This window comes from Marmota monax, unplaced genomic scaffold, assembly GCF_021218885.2.
Source record: "Marmota monax isolate L192 unplaced genomic scaffold, Marmota_monax_Labrador192_F-V1.1 WCK01_AAM20220418_F8-fsc00040, whole genome shotgun sequence".
Classification (NCBI taxonomy): Eukaryota; Metazoa; Chordata; class Mammalia; order Rodentia; family Sciuridae; genus Marmota; species Marmota monax.
Genome location: NW_026692782.1, coordinates 14,123,480 through 14,136,190, shown reverse-complemented (window position 1 = coordinate 14,136,190; position 12,711 = coordinate 14,123,480). Strand labels below are relative to the sequence as shown.

The window sequence follows — 12,711 nt, the reverse complement described above, 5'->3', positions numbered from 1 at the left end:
TCAATGAAAAGAAATAATTTTTTTTTTTATATCTTTAACCTTTTTACTCAAAAAGGAGATTGAGTTGACAGGCAAGAAAACATGACTACTAAAAAGACAATAAATTTAATTAGAATTATGGGATTTTTAGAATGATACACTAAAATACATGTGCATTTCTAATAGGGTGTCTCACTCTTTCTAAATTTACCATTAAGCCTTTTATTTTGAACATTTTAAAGGATGTGGTTATGTTCTAATACTGCTGTGTTTTTATTGTGACTTTTGTGAAAAAATGCAACTGTAATGTGCCTCAGTTCTTTCTTAATACAAAAAAAGAAGCCCTAACCCTTGATAATTCAAAGTCAGCAGAATTATAATAATGATACAAATAAAATAAATTTTCAAACCCAGATAAAAATCCAAATAATAGATATTTTAGAAACTACAAATACAAATTAGGACCTCTGAATGGGTCATGCAATGCAGAGGTGAATGAATCAGACATGTTGAGTTAACAGTAGACTGCACACAGAAAGTACTGAAATGTACTTGAAGATGGTTTAAGCAGTGTTATGGATTGTATGTGAGGTGTCCCCCAAATGCTCATGTGAGAAAGCATGCTAGAAGGTTCAGAGGAGAAATGATTGCGATGAGAGCTTTAACCCAATCAGTGAATTAATCTCCTGATAGGACTAAGTGGTAACTGAAGGCAGGTAGGGTATGGCTAGAGGGGGTTGGAACTAGGGCGTGGCTTTGGGGAATATATATTTTGTATCTGATGAGTAGAGTCTCTCCCTGCTTCCGGATCATCATGTGCACTGCATCCCTCTGCCACATTCTTCCGCCATGATGTTCAGCCTCATCTCAAGCCCAGAGGAATGGAGTCAGCTATCTATGGACTAAGACCTCTGAAACGGTGAGCCCCCAAATAAACTTTTCCTCCTCTAAAATTATTCTTATCAGGTCTTTTAGTCACAGCAGCAAAAAAGCGGACTAAAACAAGAAGTCAAAAGAGAATCATTTGTGCTCGCTTCGGCAGCACATATACTAACATTGGAAAGATACAGAGAAGATTAGCATGGCCCCAGTGCAAGGATGACACACAAATTCATGAAGTGTTCCATATTTTTAAATTCTTAAAAAAAAAAAAAGTCTAATAAAGCAAAAAGCATCTTTTCTTAAAAAAAATTAAAAATTAAAAAAAAAGAGAATCATTTGAAACCTAGGCATGTGAAGTACTAAAGGAATAGTTATACTGATTGCAGTAAGTCCAAGATTTTGTTGAGTTCTGGTATTTCAAGTGCTTTGTATTTGGAAAAACAAAAAATGACTAAAAAATAACCAAATGAATTATAATTTAAGAGGTACAGCAAAGAATACAGCAGATCATTAAGATATCAGATTGGACATATATGTGGTTAACCTCAGAGTTGGGTATTTGGTATTCACATAAATGTTTGCAAAACTAAAAGAATAATCCTATTAAAAAAAATCAAGGTTTATAAACTCAAATTTGACACATATCCTATTCTAAAGCTGATATGAGCTAATAAGCTCTATTTAAAACTTAGAACTCAATTGCAATGATGTGAAAATGAAGGTTCAGGAATGCTTGATATTAGGTTTTTTTCAAAAGAAACCAGAAATCCAGATTTCTGTGTGATATGTCCCAATTTTAAATGTTAGGCTCCATTTAAAGATACAATGGAACTCTGCAAAAACTGTTTTCTCACAGTGAAAATAAATCTTCTTTATATCTTAGAAACTTGTCTTCATCAACACAGAAGTCAGAATACAGAATGAATTCTTGATACTCACTCAAACCTGTTGTCTCAAATCCTCCTCTCACTCCTGAGAATTCTGGACAATCAATCATTTTCTCATCTTCCTTTATGGAGTGAAAAGCTGTCTGGAAAGCAGATATCCGCTCTCTTAATGAGCTAACATTTTGATACAGTCCAGGGCTGCCCTGTTATAGTACAAAAACAGAGTATTATCAATCAAGCTTAGTTTATTCTAGGCCTATAATCACTGAATCTAAAACTAAATACACAAAGGCCTTTTGAAGATCAGATGTAAAGAATAGGTATAGCAAAGCTTCTTCTACCTGGAAGTCTGCATTTTCTATCTGAATATGTGGTATACTACAATCATTTTAATTTCCCCTCTGTTTTTCCCAGTTTTTAGCAAAACCTCAGGGAAGAGGAATAGCTAAGTGGTATGGATAGATGTGTAGCTATGTGCTAATACTGAGTAATGAGCCCATGAATCATGTTAAGAGAAGCTTGGAATAGGTGGAAATGCTTTAGAAAGGAGTCCAGATAAAATGCATTCCCAGTTATATGGGATTAACAACTCTTTAAAGGATTCCAAGGCCCTTAAGTGCTTTCTTTCACACCTTGGTATCCAATACAAAAACAAAACAACAGAAAAACACCATACTGAATCCCAGAGATGGGGCAAGGAAGAAGGGGCTGGAGGGTCCTGCTTATTTGGAAATTTCATCAAAAGTTGTGCTAAAACTGCAAGTCATCTGTGTGATGCCTTGTCACATGTTTCATCTCAGCACACCTTCAATCCAAGCTGATCTCTTTACTCATCCTCAGTCTGCAAAAGTCCCCTGCCAGGGGAAGTCAGAATAAGCACAGAAGTTCCACACTGGCTCCTGACATCCCTCCTCATAGAGCCAAAGAGCTCTCCCTGGCTACCTTTTCCTGATCTTATGGAACTTAGGAACGAAAGCCACTCACTTAACATACAAACCTAGATGGGGCATGCCCAGGAGCTCTCTGGAAACCCTTCTGACAGGGCACCAAGCAAATACTAATAAAATGAATTTACACTAGCAGGTACAGAAGTGCCACATGACAGGTGATATAAAATTTAAGAGTTCTGTCAATATCAATAGTAAGTTAGTGGTAAGTTCTCTCTGCAGGATTTTTGGTGTTTTGTTTTTCCTTCCTTTATTACTTGGACTAACACATTTCCACTGATAGGAGCTTGTAGCAATTCAAAAATTCACATCAAAATGCAAAAGTAAAAGAAAGATATTACCTTCCCTTAAGATATCATATGGAGGGAAATAAACAGTTAAAATCTTCAAGTCATGTTGGATGATCTGTTCATACATTTGATTCTATCCCTAGTACATTCATAAAGCAAGTCTATTACATAAAAGCAGAACATTTTAAATTCAAATACACTTGATGATGTAAACCTTTTTGACATAAAGAACACATATTATTCAAAAAGTCTATGGGTCACTTGTCTCTAGGAGTGATGGGACAAGATTATCTCAATGGCATATGAATTGCTTTTAATGTGCTTTGTGTGTACTCATATTTGAACATGACAGGGTTGATGTAATGTTCTAGCAACTTGGAGCACTTTGAAATGCAGCTTAATACAAACTATAAGTTTTCCTACTTGCAATGTTGTTTTCCTGCTGGAGGAAGAGAACAAGGTTCATGTACTAAGTAAATGAAACAGTCAAAACGTACAGCTTTTTGCCACTTTTGTCTTCTCAATCATGTCAGTCAGCCAACATTCCTTTCTGTGAACCAGAACCTGTTCTAGGAGCTTAAGATGTGGGAGGAATTACATTCCAGAGTGAAATTCTGAAAACATATTAAAGTAAGTTTGAGGACAAGAGATTTTGGAAAATATAAAATATGAATATGGCCAAGTCACTAAAGTGCTGAACACCTGAGATGAAACCACAATAATGGGAAAGTGGTGCAGGGGAAAAAGGTGTTCTGCAAGAATTAGGAGAAGTGAGCAGAAGCTCTTGGTGGAAATAGGATGGGGCAAAATGAAAGCCCACTGACTGGAAGCAAACAAGAGAAGGGCTTGTAGGGCTCAGATCAAGAGGGACCAGAAGCCTTCAGGATTTAAATCAAGGCATAACAGAAAGCCATGGCAAAGTTTTAAGGAGCAGAGTCAAGGATCTCATTTATACTTTAAATATACCTCTTTGATCTGTGTAATGATAGATAGATTAGGGAAAAAGGAAAAAGGAGACCAGGTAGGAGGAAGCAGTTGGTGACACTGGCTAGAGTCACTAAAGCAGAGTTGTAGCTGTGAGGATGTGAAGAATTATAGGTAGGCTTTTGAAATGCAGCCAAAAAGTAGTGATAACTTGGAGATGGGACTAAGGAAGACAGGAATCAAGAAAGATTAAAAGGCCTGAGGCCTGAGCAACTAGATGATGATGGCTTTCCCTGAAATGGGAGAGTGGGCTAGAGAATCTGCTGGAGGGTGGGTATCAACAGCTGGGTTTTGGCTAGGTTATGCTGGAAATGTTTTTCAAAACCCAAGGGAGCTTGGCTGGGGTAGTGGTTCAGCAGTAGAGTGTTTGCCTAGAATGTTCTAGGCCTGGGTTTGATCCTCAGCACCACATAAAACAATAAATAAATCAAATAAAGGTATTGTGCACAACGACAACGACAACAACAAAAACCCCAAGGGAGCACCAGGCGCAGTGGTGCATGCCTTTAATCCCAGCAGCTCAGGAGGCTGAGACAGGTTGCTGAGTTCAAAGGCAGCTTCAGGAAAAATCGAGGAGCTAAACAACTCAGTGAGACCCTGTCTCTAAATAAAATACAAAAGCTAGGGCTGGGAATATGGCTCAGTGGTCAAGTGCTCCCAAGTTCAATCCCTGGTAACACCCCCGATCCCCCCGCCCCCCAAAAAAACCCACAAGGGAGCAACTGAATAGTGGGCCGCTGTTATCCAGGACTTTGGGGCTGAAGACAGACATTTCAGACTCATCAGTGTAGAGATGATTCTCAAATCAAAGAGAAGGAGACAAAGAAGAGGCCTATACTGAAAACAGAGCTGACCAAGGCTCTTCAATGAATAGTGATATTCCCACATTAACTTTTAGAGCTCTAGGACTCAGGTTTATACCACCAGGAATTCTTCTCAGGAAAGCAGATCAGCCAGAGAAAAGATTCATAGATTACATGTTTCCCCAGGGAAAAAGTGGCCCTGTTTGTCTTACATAGAAATTCACTAGTTAGCAAGCCCTGTCTGTGCACCTTGAATTCCCAAGCAGTTTTTCAAAGTGCCTGAGTCTTAAATACAAACATCTGAAGATTAACAGACATTTAAAGTGCTGAGAATAAGACAATCTAAAATACAGCCCGAAAAATAAAAGGAACCTGATGAAAAAGAGATCTTGAAAGGCAAGGAAGAAAACCTCAATAAAACAATCCACAACAAAAGATATTCCATCATAAAAAGAAACATGAAAAGTCAGCCATCAAAATATTTGTTGAATAAATGAATGATCAGAGCTATTCAACTCCGTAAGCCAAAATACAATGGAGTAATGCTTTCAAATTTTTGATGGAAAATATTTCAACCTAGATTCCTGTACCAAGAAAAACAATGTAATGTGTTAGTAGAATAAATCTATCAAATATGTGGCAATTCCAGAAAAATGAGGTAGTAAATTAAGAAAAAGGAGACCAAGGAAATGGGATCCAAATGGAAGTGGAAAAGGTAATTACTAGGGATGGTATAAGAAGCTACAGAATGGTGTCTGCCCAGCAAGCCTAGATGGCAACCAAGCCAGACAGGACGAAAAGGGCAAGACTCCAAGAAGAAAAGAAGACTGACAGACTCTTAAGGTTCACAGTTTTTGTCAAGTAAGGAAATGAGATATGCAGTAGATTAAAAGAAAAAAAAAAAGTACTTATTAACTCTGGAAAAACAAAAGTTGTGCAAGAAAGAAAACCACTGCATTGTACAGAACAGTTTCTGGAAAATGTGTACATTTAAGTAATGCATACCAAACCCTAATTTAAACAAAAATTGTACCTGATGGCACTGGAGGGAGAAAGGGGAAAGCATTAGGTTAGGTAGGTGAAGCACTATACTATACCAACTGTTTTGCTATAGTTATTTTCAGTAGTAATAACTATAGCAAAATCAAACCATTCCATGCATATTCTAGGAAATGCTATAAGTACATCACATTTATTTATTAATCCTCAGAAAGTCCTTGCTATTATTATCACCTGATTTAAACTTGGGAACAGAGAATTTAAGTAATTTGTCAAAAGTCACAACTAATTACTAACAAAGCAAAGATAAAACCCAAGCAATAAAGCTTTAGACTCCATGCTTGTATCTACTGTAACAGCAGACCTCAACACGGTTTCCTACTCTTAAAAATTATCAAGTACTCTGAGCTATGTATGTTGGTTACATCTATTAGAAGTATTTTAACAGCCTTTTCAGAATTGTCAATCTTCTTTACTCAATAAAACTCATAAGATTTGTTAAAAGTTAATCACAACGTCACACACAAAATTCTATCAATTAATGTTTCATATTCTGTTATGTTAAAATCCAATCTACTTTGCAGTATAGAGGTTATCTTTTAACCATGCAAGTTTAAAAAAATTTATTTTTGTTCTAATTAGTTACACATGGCAGTAGAATGCACTTTAAAACACCATATGTAAATGGAGTATAACTTCTCATTCTTCTGGTTGTGCATGTACAATCACACCGGCCGTGTAGTATATATGCACACAGGGTAATAATGTCCAATTCTTTCTACTATTCTTCTTACCCCCCCTGCCCCCTCCCTTTCCTTCAGCCTAATCCAAAGTAACTCTATTCTTCCCTAGCCCCCTCTCCCTTGTGAATTAGCATCCTCATATCAGAGAAAACATTTGGGTTTTGGGGATTAGCTTACTTTGTTTAGCATGAATACTCTCCAGCTCCATCCATTTACGAATCTGCCTCAAACAAATAATTCTTACCAATGAGAAAATTTGCATTTGTAAGAATAAATTAGAATTTTAGAAACCATGTATCCACTACTATTAAGCCTGACAACTTTCTGAGAGATACTTCAATGGATCAGTAGGAATATTTATGAAGTATTTTACTATTGCCTAATAGAATGCATCAGTATTTGGAAGATAATATAGTGAATCAATACTTTCCAAATGACTGGGGCATACTGTTAAAAAATCTTGCATGGGCATACCTTTTCCACACATCCTCATCAACACGTATTGTTGCTTATGTGCTTGATAATTGCCATTCTGACTGGAGTGAGATGAAATCTTAGAGTAGTTTTGATTTGCATTTCTCTGGTGAGACTGCAAATTGGTTGCATTATGGATATTCTTCAGAAAACTTGAAATGAAGCCAGCATTTGATGCAGCTATCCCACTCCTTGGTTTATACCCAAAGGACTTAAAACCAGTATACTACAGTGATGCAGCCACATCAATGTTTAAAGCAGCTCTCAACTCACGATAGCTAAACTGTGGAACCAACCTAGGTGCCCTTCAACAAATTAAAGGATAAAGAAAATGTATATATACATGTATACACACAATGGAATATTACTCAGCCATAAAGAAGAATGAAATTATGGCTTGCTAGTAAATGGATGGAACTGGAGACTATCATGCTAAGTGAAATAAGTCAGTCCCCCCAAACCAAAGGTTGAATGTTCTCTGATATGTGGATGCTAACACACAATGGGGTGAGGGAAAGTAGGAAAAGAATAGAAAGTCATTGGATTAGTCAAAGGGGAATGAAGGGAGGGGGTGGGAACAGGAAAGACAGTAGAATGAATCGGACATAACTTTCTTATGTTCATACGTGAATACAGGACCAATGTAACTCCACATCATGTTCAACCACAAGAATGGGAAGTAATATGGGGCTAAGACTGTGGCTCAGTGGTAGAGTTCTCACCTACCCATGCATGAGGCACTGAGTTTGATCCTCAGCACCACGTAAATGAGAAATAAAGATATTGTGTCCACCTAAAACTAAAAAATAAATATTTTTAAAAAATGGGAAGTTATATAAGTACATATAATGTCAAAATACATTCTACCATCATGTATAACTAAAAAGGACAACAACAAAAAAAATGTTTTTAAAGATTTTTAAAGCAGGAAAGAAAAAAGTTGGAAAACAATAAAACAGTGCCTCATCTCATTCTAGAAAAATAGACAAACTGAAAAATGTTAGTAAAATAAATAGAAAGCTCCTCTGGAAAGAAAACCATTTCAATCCAAGGCCACCTAACTCTTATCCATGTTTAACATTATCATTTATGTTAACTGCAAATTCTCTGCAAGACACAGAAAACACACTACAAATCCAAAATTTCATAATAAACCAAAATATTTTCCTAGCAGAATTCATGAAAGAATGTACAAGAAAACCATACCTGAAAGGGAGAATCCTGTGCCAAAGATGTTCTCTTAGCATTCTTTAAAATCCTCCGCTGAGCAATGAAACGAATCAGATGGTTTGTTTCAGGAGAGCCCCGGGTGCCAATTGAAGAACGTCGACGAGACTTTTTTGTAATGAAATTCTCTTATAAATTGGAACAAAACACAGCAATCATTAGTAATCATGTCCAAAGCTGGTGATGTACCAGCCTGAGAGAGAAAACATGACATGTTACACAATACTAAGTAGAGAATTATTGGCAAGGTAATTCTAACCATCATCAATTGGGTAGAAATCTTTGTTTTGTCCACTCATTTAGTCCATGCTCCTAAAATAGTGCCTGGCACATAGAAGGCATCTATGAAAGTCGTCGAAAGATACAATAACACATTTCATCTAGTAGTTTTATTTTTGTTCCGTATTTCCTGCATACAGAGGTGGGTAATGGCTTTCTTTTGACTAAGAACTCCTCCTTTTTTTGAATTAGTTTTATCCACAATGACAGAAAGATTACCTAAGCACCTGAATAGCAGTCCCCCTTTACCCATGATTTCAGTTACCTAGGGTCACCCAGCTGGAAAACATTAAATGGAAAATTCCAGAAATAAACAATGCATAAATTTTAAATTGCATTGTATGACAGATGAAATCTCAAGTTCTCCAACTCCAACCTATCTAGGATATGAAACAAACTTTGTCAGGCATGTCCAGCATACCCACACATTAAGTCACTTAGTAGCCACATTGGCTATTTAGATGGTCTGATAGTATTTGTGTTCATGTAAACATTATTATACTTAATCATGGCCTGAAGCTCAAGAGTAGTGATGTTGGAAATTCAAACATACCAAAAAGAAGCTGCAAAGTGCTTCCTTTAAATGAAAAGCACAATAAGATGTTTAGAGAAACAGAACAACTTCATATGACTTACTACAGTGAAGTTATAATTTTTCTGTTATTAGTTAGTTGTTCTTAAGCTTTTACTCTACCAAATTTACAAGTTAAACTTTCCCACTGATACGCATGTACAGGAAGGAAAAAACAAGCACATACAGGGTTAAGTTCTATCTTCAGTTTCAGAAATCCACTGGGAGTCTTTGAATACATCCCTGTGGATAACAGCAGCAGGTTGTGAGGGTAGAGACCACTACTATGCTCTTTTGCTCTTAATTTTTCAAGGTAATTTTTTTTCTGAGATACCTACTTACCTTCAGCACACTACCCTAAATTTTGCCCTTTTGCCTGAGTACAAAACAGATCTAGCGTTTTACAGTCCTAAGAGTGATGTTCCTTTTTTCTTTTTTAAAATATTTTTTAGTTGTAGACAGACACAATACCTTTATTTGATTTACTTTTATGTGGTGCTAAGGATGGAACCCAGTGCCTCACATGTGCCAGTCAAGCATTCTACCACTGAGCCACAACCCCAGACCCAAGAGTGATGAACACAGAACAACAACAACAAAAACAAACAAAAAAGAACACAGAACAGGTGCCATTTCAGCCTTGTCTCATTAATGTCTCATACTGCGCGATAATGATTGGTCTCTCCAGTCTCCTGCTATCCTCCATTTCTAAATGTCATTCTCTAATCCAATTCTATTCCCATATTTCTTTCTTATCCACCGAAGTCAGACTTCACTGGTGAATTTCATTTCTACTGCTTGAACACCAGCCCAAGTCAATTTTCTGTTTGTGATTTTTAAAAGAGGCACATGCCAATCTATTGATGTTATTTTTTTGAATTGATCCTCAACTTCCACTTATTTTTGCTATATATAAACATTAATGAACGACTATTCCTATTATACACCCTCTTAGATCCCCCTTGTTGGGTCAAAAAGTGATTCACACAGTTTTCCAAGATGGGCATGGAACACACCTGATTTAGGATCATCATCAAGCTGGGTGCTCCAAGACCTTATTGACCCCATCTGCCATGCTAGATGAGTTGGGCATGTGCACTGAAGTCACCCAGGCCATGCTGCAAGCCTATAATCCCAGAAACCCAGGAGGCTGAAGCAAGAGGATTTTGAGGCCAGCCTCAATCTTTGTGAGACCCTGTCTCAAAAAATAAAAAGAGCTGGGATGTAGCTCAGTTGCAGAGTCCCTGGGTTCAATCCTCATTACAAAAAATTTAAAAGGCAAAAAAAAAAAAAAAAAAAAATCACCTGAATAACCAAGTTTGCAGAGTCAATCAACTTAGACACCTATTGTAATAAGATGGAGAGAAACAACAAAACTAATTATACTAATGTGATTTTTATACCTGAAAAGCAGTACAATAGAATGACAACTTTTCTTACCTGAAGAGTTCTTAACAGAGCTTTCAGGTGTAATTCCCAATTGTTCTATGGTTGCTGTGGAAAAGTTCAAAGATGATTTAAAAGTATCTGGTGTGCAAAGATCAGGAGTCATTCCTGCTGCATGCTTCTGAGGAATCACAAGCTTTCCAGTTCCCAAAATGAAAGCAGCATTTTCTGAAATGGACAAGATGTTGTAGGGCATAAACATCATTATCAAGATAAATACCTAAACCTTAAATTTCATGAAGAGGCAACAGATCACCACATACCAGCATTATTAATTGCAGACTCTTTGATTTCAGAAGACTCCTTGTCTTTTGAATTAGTATCCATCTAGAAGACAAAATTTAAAGAAACAAAAAATAACCCACCACCAAAATTAATGTGGCTAGACTAAAATCCTTATTCAGGATTGAATGCCAATACAATTTATATCAGCATGAATAGATTTTTTTGAGGTATAATGGCACAACACTTAAAACCACCACCAATCTTCACACAATAATTTTAATCTTTGTGTCTGGGCTAGCACCATCTTGCACTCTGACATTCCTATGTGTACATAAGCAATTGCTTACACAAAAATAGATACTGTAATGTTTTCTTCTTGGATCATTTTTGCTCCAAATTACAATTACACGTCAGTATGTCGCTGATATACACAATTCACTTTCAACTGGGAAGTATGGCAACTTCCTATGAGAGGGAGCTAACCCGTAATTCTAAATATTTTGATTTTTTTTTATATAGCTGCCATAAAAAGAGCTGTTGAGAGAGAAAGAAATGGAGTTACTGCTGTTCAGCTTGAAATAAAGCAGACCCCTCAATCTTTCTGGATATGTGAGTCATCTGTGTATCCCGGATAAAGAGGCAGCTGTGTGCATTTCCCGAAATTCTAAGTGAGCAGGTCTGGAGGGACCCCGGAAAACTCATTCTAAAGACCACCCCGGGTGACCCAGGGCAAGTCGTAAGTGGGTCACCTTCCGCGTCCCCGTGCGAAGTGCTAAGTCCAGCAATTCCGAGAGACACCCCGGAGAAGGAGCACTGCCAACCCACCCCGAAGCCAGAGCCCTGAGGCGGGCCTACCTCTCATGCCCACCTCGAAGCGCCCCGCGCCCGGGTTTGCTCTGAGAGCACCGCAGCGGACCAGAGTCGCGGCTGTCTCCCTCTGTGGACCCTAGCTCTTCAGGGGGCTGCTCGCCACCTCTGTGGACCCTAGCTCTTCAGGGGGCTGCTCGCCACGTCTGCCCACCGCGCTGCGCCCCGCGTCCCACACCGCACCTAGCGGTCCCCTGCCAGCCCACCGCTCCACAGCCGCCCGCCGCCAGATTCAAATTGCGGCCCCGCCCCCTCGATGCCGGCGTAGCCTCCGGAATCTGTACGCCGTGCGCCACCCGAACTCTCCTAGGCCTTTCTCTGGCCGTCAGGCACAGGTGAGGGCCCCTGGGACCGGAGAGTAGCCACCACTAGCTACAGGCACGCCCCCGATAAAGCTGACTGACTGCTTTCCTGAGTCCCGGGCACTATTTTCTTGTGAGAAGCTCGCGGAGTAACCATTTATCCGTTTAGCTCCGGGCCCAACCTTTCCATTGGATGCCGCAAACTTCGAAAAGAATCATTAGACCAATCCTGACAGAACGACGGACTGGCTCTTTTACCCAATCAGCCAATCCTGACTGCAGCCGTTTCCGCTGTGGGTTGAGAGAGTGGGAGGAGTTTTGTGCGCGGGTTTCTTCTAGCACTCCACCTTCTTCCTCCAACCCCGCCTCCGTATGCAGATGAGTGCCAACTAGAATTGAGCGTGCGCTTGCTCAATAACGCGTAGAGCAGCCGTTCGGCTGTAGTTTAGGCTCTGATTGGCCAATATCCCTTTCCGTCTAGTAGCATTCAGCCTCTGTTCCCTTCCTCCGCCCCGAGTGGGTTAGTTAGAGTCCACCCAGTGCAGGACTCTGATTGGCTAAGTGCTGGCCGGCGCCGCGATTTGATTGGCGAAGCTCAGTGTCGGTCTCGGAGCGGTGGGGGAAGGGCCGCTGGCAGGCAGAGGCGCCTAGGGGCGGGGTGGGAAGGAGGACCGGCCAACCCTGGGGTGTGGGACTGGGAGTGCGTGTGTGTGGTGTGTCCGCCAGAGAAGGAAGGTGGCGAAGGGAGGAGAGCCCGAGTGGGTGGAGGGAGGGGAAGGGCGGGAGGAGAAAAAGGTGGGCGGAGG

General features: G+C 39.4%; 1 protein-coding gene and 1 non-coding gene across 3 annotated transcripts in view; one reads left to right on the top strand and one right to left on the bottom strand.

Annotated features, from left to right (window-relative positions):
• Positions 1–12,009, bottom strand: part of Cdca2 (cell division cycle associated 2) — a 53,697-nt gene extending 41,688 nt beyond the window's left edge. Inside the window, exons 1-5 of one of the 2 annotated variants that reach the window (XM_046447897.2) lie at positions 11,592–12,009; positions 10,775–10,838; positions 10,506–10,679; positions 8,195–8,343; positions 1,801–1,951 (exon numbers count right to left, since the gene is read on the bottom strand). In XM_046447897.2, coding sequence (XP_046303853.1) covers positions 1,801–1,951; positions 8,195–8,343; positions 10,506–10,679; positions 10,775–10,838 — 538 coding nt within the window. In that variant the 5' untranslated portion in view covers positions 11,592–12,009. The remainder of the gene's footprint in view (positions 1–1,800; positions 1,952–8,194; positions 8,344–10,505; positions 10,680–10,774; positions 10,839–11,591) is intronic. The other variant, XM_058580420.1, reaches the window with a different exon arrangement.
• Positions 1,006–1,112, top strand: LOC124094887 (U6 spliceosomal RNA). Its single transcript, XR_006852364.1, has one exon. It is a non-coding gene; the product is annotated as a U6 spliceosomal RNA (small nuclear RNA).
• Positions 12,010–12,711: the final 702 nt, after the last annotated feature.